Source organism: Dendrobium catenatum, unplaced genomic scaffold (genome assembly GCF_001605985.2).
Source record: "Dendrobium catenatum unplaced genomic scaffold, ASM160598v2 original_scaffold_218076, whole genome shotgun sequence".
Lineage (NCBI taxonomy): Eukaryota > Viridiplantae > Streptophyta > Magnoliopsida > Asparagales > Orchidaceae > Dendrobium > Dendrobium catenatum.
Window position 1 is genome coordinate 660,696 of NW_021536486.1, and position 8,225 is coordinate 668,920.

Genomic DNA, 8,225 nt, shown 5'->3' on the forward strand with positions numbered 1-8,225 from the left:
CACATATTTCACTTGTTTTTCTGGATCAATCTCCATGTACTCGAAGAAAGTTTCGACGGCCCTTTCCCAATATAAATAATCTTCAATGTGCAATTTACCATAAAAAAAATGGTATAACAAGTTTGACGCGAAACTCACTGTGATTTCTTTCTCTGAGCCACGGACATCGTCTTCGCGCCATTCCTGGATCCTCTTCCGAGTCGAAAACCTCCAAGGTATTAGAAATTTCCAGTTCTTCTTCTTCAGATTCTGAAACTTCTGGAGCTAAGTTATTCGGCAGTCGTTCCCTGTCTGCGACGAACCCACGCCTCGTTGCCGGTGTGGTTGCCGGCGGTAGCATCCGAGCGGTTTGGTTCCTGTCCAGACGTGCTTGAATCAACCGTAGTTCCCGGCGCATTTTGCCAAAAAAACGATTGACGTCGGCAGATAGAGCTTCTGTCGTTCTCGCCAAGTTGGCATGTTCAATCCACAAGGCTTGAAGGCTGCGATCTTCACCGGTGGCCAACCGTTTGCCCTCAGCCATCCTTGCTCTGATACTAGATTATGATGTAGATACCTGCAAGAAGATGGAAACAGAGAAACAAGCAAGCAAATAAAACAGAGAACTAAGTTCTGTATTGAGAGATAATATCAAAAACTGCTTCATCAAGGAGACCCTTGCGGGATATAAGTCACCTACAGCTCCTTTGCTGTAAACGGCATAAAGCTAAAAAACTGAAGAGGTGTACTAAGTAACTAACTATAGTAATAGGATAGTGAAGATTCCACATTCTAACAATACTAGTAATAAGGTGTTAAGTTACTCCCCCAGATCCCATATAAGCTAGGATGCTCCGCATCAGATCCGTCCATCTATTTCAAAATAATCCAATCAGCGGGGAGCTAAGGAGCTCGTAGTCCGAGCTTCTCCGGCTCTCTTCATCCCATTCTCGCTCCATCTCCATGAAGCCACCGAATTTGAATCTGGTAAAAAACCCTAGGGCTTTGGATTCGGACCTACAAGCCCTAGCCCTTGTGATGGTGGAAGGGGACTGCGATGGCGGCCACGACGATAATGACGACTTCCAAAACCCAAGCCAGGCTGTAGCGCTCAGCCAGAGTCTCATGCTCTCCTCCCTCAAAAGCAGTCAATTTCAGCCCTTGAAACCCTCCAATGGCTACCGTGCTCGGAAGAGACCGAGGCTTTCTGCTGCAAATGGGAAGGAGAATGACAGTATGCTCAATAACCGAGCTTCGGATTCTAGGGTTTCTAAAGGCGGTGAGGAGAAAATTCCAGTGAGCACGAAAAGGACGGATCTTTTCCACAAGATTGTTCCTGTTGGATTAGGGGACATGGATTTTGGTGTAGGATGCGTTGAGGAGGATGGCATTGATGGTCTGAAATCGAATATATCAGCATCAGAGGTATCGGAGTTTCTGGATAGTTGTCCATGTGAAGAAGTGGGATTTGGGAAAGGAAGCCAGTGCCTGGTGTCTGTTGAGTCAAGCCTTTTGAAATCTGCGGTCAATGCTTCTTCCAGCGTTGACTGGAATTGTTCTGATGTTTGTGTAGATAATGATGAACTCAGTACCAATACAAGGAGTTCTTACAATTCGGAAAAGTCAGTGGCTGTGAGGGAGACAGAATCTGCTCATGAATGCAAGGTCTGTAATGAGGCTGAAGAGGGGGAAACTCGCCTTACATCAACAGAGTTGAAACTCGCACAAGATTGGTCAAGGATGAAGATGGAATTTCGGATTCTGAACCATTTTGTTGATCACGGTGCAACAGAAGTCAATGGGGGAATCTCATCTGAATCTAGGCTTTTGGAGTTAAAAGAGAAGTCAGTCTTGTCTGGATGTGAAGATTATGCTTCAGGAATACATGGTTATGAGGAATTGAAGCTGAATACACAATTTAGTGATCCAAAGGTACAGGAAAAGGGTCCAGTTGGAGGAATGCAATTTGTGAGTTTTGAAAGTTGTCATGCGGGTAGTGTTCTGCCGGACAAGCAAAAGGGAAATCATAATTGTTTGTCTATTGAAGCCAAACTTCTTAATCCAAGTGGAAAGTTGGTTCCTCATAGAATCACAAGTTGTGGTGAAGAAGCGGGTGTTTGTGAGGAATTTGAACCGGGAACTCAGTTAAATATGTTGATGGACCACTGTTGCGAGACGGGTGAGCAAGGCGATTCTGGCAGTGGAATGCACTCTTTTGAACAATTTGATTTAGGCACAAAGTTGATTGTTTCAGAAAGGAATTCATTGGTCCAATGTCCATTATGTCAAACTGACATCACAAAATTGAGTGAAGAGATGCGACAGATTCATACAAATGATTGCCTAGATAAAAATGACACCAATATGGTAAAATTATCCTTCACTTGAACTAATCCATGACCAACATAACCCATTGATTTCTCTTCATCAGATGTATGAAAAGACCGTATGTTATGCTTATGTTCATTGCATGCTTGTTTATGTCGTGCTTATTTTATTTCATGATTTTTCATGTTATAAAGAGAAAATATTTATTTTTTTTGTAGTCATGAATGCTTTAATCTTTATTTATAAAAGGTTTTAGTTTTGTATTATGGCGATTATTGGTGTTTACAAATATTTTAAAACCCTATATGGATGCTCTCCAAAAACCCTAGCTTTTTCTCTTTTATCCCCTTTAACTTATGTCTTCTTGGCTAATCATCCACTCTCCCCTTTCTTCATCTTGTTCCCTCTCTCTTAGAACTTTCTCTTCTAAGTAAATCCAACAACAATAACAAGATAATTGATACAGATCAAGCTAACAATCATGAAAGTCCTCTTTAAATTACCATTGGAGAGCCTACACGCGCGCAAAGTTAGGAAGGTGGAGAAGAAATTAGTGGGCTAACCCAACTTTGGGCCCACGAGAGCCTAAAATGGCCCATCAATAATAGCCTAGCCATATCATTAAGTGTTAATCTCATCCGAGTGATTTAATAAATACTCCATTGAATTATTTTAGCCAAATTTTGTATTCTTTTTTTGAATTTGGATAGTTGGAAGGACTTTTATGTAAAATCTGAAAAACATGCCTATTTAAAGACTTTTGTGAATAAGAAAGATGACATATTTTGATGGATCAAATTTGTGAATGTTTCCTTAAGTGTGATTGCCTGAATGTTTCCTTAAGTGTGGTTGCCCTTTATGGCCCCTCTTGGAGTCTCCAAGAACTTCCCTTTCTCCTCCATCCATCCCCCTCAACCGCAGGTTATGCTTGGAGTATCCAAGAACCGAACCTCCCTCCCCCTCCTTCTTTCCATTGGTTCCCTGCTGAACTTGGACAACAACTCTCCCCGTCACTGTCTTTGAGTCTCTAAGAATCCATCCTCATCTTTCAGGTCTCAAGTCGAGCCCCTCATCTCCCTTCTAGTTCTGCCACCAATCATCAGGTGTTGCCTTGGAGTTTCCAAGAACTGCACTCTCTCTTCTTACCTCCAGAATTCAGCCTCTGTTTTGCTTGGGAATCTTCCCTCCTCCCTTTCCTTGCTACTGTCCACAGCAACAACCAGCTGCCAGGTTTGGCCAACCATCATTCCTGTCATTTTCTGCAGCAAAATAGCCGCCCAAAACAACAAAAACAACTCATTGTTCCCTATTCTCCCCAAAATTCTTTCCCTAGTTTGTCTATAGCGTCCTGCTCACCGACGAAGAATTGCGTAAATGAGCCCACTGTTCTCTATTCTCCCCAAAATTCTTTCCCTAGTTTGTCTATAGCGTCCTGCTCAGTCCAGGCCTTCAAGAACAACAACATTCCTCCCCTGTTCTGCCCAGAGATCCATTCCAGAGGCTGTCTACAACCTTTTTCTCATCCTGAATTGCAAAAAAGCAGCTGTCCACCTATTGTAGTGGTTGTTTTCAGCCACATTAATCACCGGATTGCAACCGTTATTTTAAAAAAACCTACCAAAGCTAAGGGTAAACCACTCCAACCTAGGAGAATTTTCGGTTAAGAGGTTTTTCGTTTTAAGCTGAGTTCCCCATTTTCCCTAAACTACCGGTAAGATCATATCAATAATTGCTTTCGATTTTGCATCCTTTGGTATCAAAATCATAGATATTCATTTTAGTTGTGACCTATAAGTCCTCAACCTTGCTTTTCTCATTTTTTTGCGTCATCTCTTTGTTTACATACTTTTCCTTCCATGTGATTATTTAGTTTTGTTGTGACCCAATTGTGATTATTCAGTTTTGTTGTGGTGATTTGAAGGGAATAATTTTCAGAGAAGGTTGGAAGAGTTTTAGTGGGTGAACTTGTAGGGATGCGCCAAAATAATCTTTAAATTGAAATCCCTGCGCTTACTAGTTAAAGATTTTTCTCCATCTTCCTGCATCAGTAAGACATGGCATCTGTTAATTTGAGATCGGTCATGAACAGATGAAAAACACAACTGAGAAATAAAAGAAGATTAAAAAAAAAAAACTAAGTTGCATTATATCTTTTGCAAATCTCGGCTCATGTAGATTTATGGATTAGGGATTGAGTACTTAGCATTTTATTTCAGTGAGGAATTATCCTAAAACTAAGTGGAGAGAATAAAAGACATTCAAACCATTTATAGCTAGTAATCAAATAACAAAACTATCATATTGCGACACTACGTTCAATATGGAATCTATTCTTATTTGTAAAATGAGTAGAATCCAAAATTCTCTAAAAATATGCATTTGTGTCTGATGATTTCTAAATGGGTCAGACTGTCAGAGATTATGTTTTCAGTTTGTCTACTTGATCTATAACATGTAAGATTTAGTACTCCTTAATTCAATTTGGTACTATACTTTTCCTTCCATGTTTGTTTACCATATTTAAAAACCTCCTATGTAATGCAGTAGGCTATTATTTGTCATCTATATTTTCTCTCCCATCGTTTTAAAAATGTTAATTGTTTAATTGTTATGAAAATTTTAACCCTTCATGATAGAGATTCATATTTATGGTTTTTTAAACTTATCTTACTACAGAAGGCATTTTTTTTTTCATTGCCTAACTTTCTTATTGCAATCAACAAAAAAATTAAGGCAGTAATTCTCCTTGTAGCATGGGATTTTTACTAGCAATTAAGCTATATATTCATCACAGGTATCTGTTACTCCTGGTCAAACAAAACCTAATGCATGTAATCAGGTTTTTGATACTAACCCAGTCCTTGAGTGGCTAAGGGCATTGGATCTCTGCCGATATGAGGAGGCTTTCATTAGGGAGGAGGTTGACTGGGACACTCTGCAATGGCTGACAGAAGAGGTTTGCATGTAACTTCTTGATCTATATGTGTACAACTCCTAGGTTTTTCCTTCATAATTCTTTAGTGGATTATCATGGTACTGTTTTCCTAACTATTTGTGGTCTTTATGAATCCTCATTCCTCATTCTCTCATGTTGAGTGGACGGTATAGTAAAAATTGTTATTTTTAAATTTTTATGCATAACTTCTGTCCTTGTTATATTCGGTTTACCTATCTTCTTTTAATATCTTTGAAACTAATATTAAATCTTTTGGGGATATTTTCTACTGTTAGTTGTATATGTTATAACTGCCTAGTATATTTTTGACTACCTTATTTTCAGCATATGATATTCCCTCTGTCTTTTAAATACAAGCTTTTCTCAATCTTTTTTTTATAATGTTTTGACTCATCTATCTTAATATTATCATTTATGCCATTTTTAAATTTTTTACTAGAATTTTTCATTGATCAAAACTTAGATCCATATTAAATAGCTGGTCCAATTGTAGTTTTATGAAAGTTACTTTTTATGTTTTTTATTATATTCTCTTATGGTATTATACACTTGAAGTACATTTTTGTACTCACCCGCTAAATTAGAAGATAAAATTTTAGATTCGAGTGTATTGATGGATAATTTTTAATATCACACCTGCTAAATTTGGTATCATATACTTAGTATTTGTTATATTAATCCTAAGCCCATTATCTTCTAATCATTTTCCTATGTTCCAATTTTCTACTTATTTTAATGGATGCCTCACTGATTAGAAATATATTATATGCGAATGACATACATTAAGATACTTTATTTTGAATATTCCTTACATGTATCTTTGGTAAACGAAAAAAAGAAGAAGAAAAAGATAGTCTTAATATTGATTCATGATGAAATCCCATTTTAATTAGAAATTTGTTGGTCACTTCATAATTACTTCTAATCTTAGTTAATGCTACATTATACTTAATACCATATTGTCATGATTATTTGTACAATTTTTTCTCTATTATTTGTTATATTTTTTCATTAATTGTCTCAGGATAAAATTACCTTCCATAATGAACTTTTTTGACATAAAACTAAATTGATTCTCTAATAATGACATATTGACATAGTTTTGAAAAGTCAAAGTTTCATTATCCTCTCAGAATTTCATTGTGTGGCTCCTAAATTTAATTCCTCTGTAGTTACATTAATTCTGAATATCTCATTTGTTCTTTAGATATTTTAATACCCAAGTGTTTCTTTAGCAGATATTGAAACTTTCAGTTATTTGATGGATGCATTGCTGCGAATGTTTTAATTTTTATTGAGTATTTCACGTGAACTCATGTCATATCCCTTTGTACTCTAGGATCTTATCAGTATTGGTGTTGTTGCTGTTGGGCCTCGAAAGAAAATTGTTCATGCGCTTAATGAGCTTCGTCAAAGAAACTGTCTGGCTCAAGATGGGGAGAATAACCCTTCTAACGCAGCTTCAGATGACAAGAAAAATATAGGTTTACCAGGAAACAAGTTGATCACGCAGTACTTCCATGGTCCGGTGGCATATAAAGCAAGAGGCTTCAATCCTTTGAGATCATTTAACCATGTAGAAAAAGCTAGCAAATTTTCAACTCAGAAGAGGGTTGGTACTAGAAGGAATGCTAACCGTGGGAGAGTAAGAGAAATACCTCCTTGGTGTTGTATAACAGGAACACCATTTCGAGTGGTGCGTATTCTGCTAATCATTCAAATTATTATTCATACCACTCGTACTTTATTGTAGATTATTTTCAAAATTACTGCAGTAAACAGTTTTCTTATTAAAGTTGCATGTTTCTTGAATTCCGTGAAAAACATCAGTTTATTCATGCCTTCTTCTCGTTGCGTGCATGCGTATTCCGCACGTATTACACATTTCGAAGTATCTGGTAAAAAGGGTAAACCACAGGCAGGTTTAACTTTGTTTTTCTAGCTTTGCTAGGAAATTAATGGAACTTTTACTTGCCTCAAACCCCTATCTCCACTCAATTTCTCGTACACCAACATCAAAAATCCCACCACCAACTATATCGTGTAGTCAGATTTAAAGCATTTCATTGTTGTGAATTTCTACATGTTTGACTTTGCATACTAGAACTTTTTTGCTTAAGGGGAAGGTAGATTCTAATTTCTTGACCTAAATTGTTGATCTTGGAGATACTGTGTTGTCCTTCTACCTTTGGCATTGGAGACGTCATTGTGCTCATTGGAGTAAGTTTTTGACGCGGGCAAAAGATATAGGGAGCCTATATCTCCTGATCGCAAAGGACACGATGGACTTCTACGGACGAAAATTGAGAATAGGAAGAGAAAAGGAACGAACAAACTCTTACATTTCAAATTAAACTAAACAAAAGAAAACTTACAACAATACAAACGACTCTTGCAAATAAAATGACGACACCCTAAAGTTGCTTCACTTAGAGAAGAAGGATACAGGTGGAGTGGCACTTGCGGAGAGACGAAAGAGATTAGAAGCTCGAGAAGAAAGGTTGGAAAGAGCCCGCAGGATTTCCAAGCAACCCACAGGTTAACAGATTTTTTTCCAAAAATCAAATCATATTCACTTAACTTTTTCAAACATTACATAACCCCTCATATTTATAGGTATGAAAGGGGAATACAAAAGGATACATACATAAATTCTAACACATAAAAATAGGCATTAAAAGCATGGGAATCTCCCCCCCAAGCTCACGGTTTAACACCCAAACCAGGAACCAAGGAGACAGCCACGGGAGACGAGGGGAACCGCACGGACCGAGAGCCACGGCCATGGGAAACGAGGGACAGTCACGGAAGAAGGAGCCCAACCGTGAGATCCCAAGAGGCAAACAAATAAAGCCATGGTGGAATTCAAGAAGCCACCATGGAAAAAGAAATCTTGGAATTCCAAAGGCCGGTTTGGAATTCCAAGAGACAAACATTAAAACAATACATAAAAAGCATAAAA

At 37.8% G+C, this 8,225-nt stretch overlaps 1 protein-coding gene across 2 annotated transcripts in view; it reads left to right on the forward strand.

The window, feature by feature from the left end:
* Nucleotides 1-911: 911 nt before the first annotated feature.
* The window catches only part of LOC110107208, a 41,270-nt gene continuing 33,956 nt past the window's right edge, over nucleotides 912-8,225 (forward strand). Inside the window, exons 1-3 of one of the 2 annotated variants that reach the window (XM_028692517.1) lie at nucleotides 912-2,346; nucleotides 5,147-5,263; nucleotides 6,603-6,959. In XM_028692517.1, coding sequence (XP_028548350.1) covers nucleotides 943-2,346; nucleotides 5,147-5,263; nucleotides 6,603-6,959 — 1,878 coding nt within the window. In that variant the 5' untranslated portion in view covers nucleotides 912-942. Of the gene's footprint in view, nucleotides 2,347-5,101; nucleotides 5,264-6,602; nucleotides 6,960-8,225 lie in introns of both variants that reach the window. The other variant, XM_020837401.2, reaches the window with a different exon arrangement.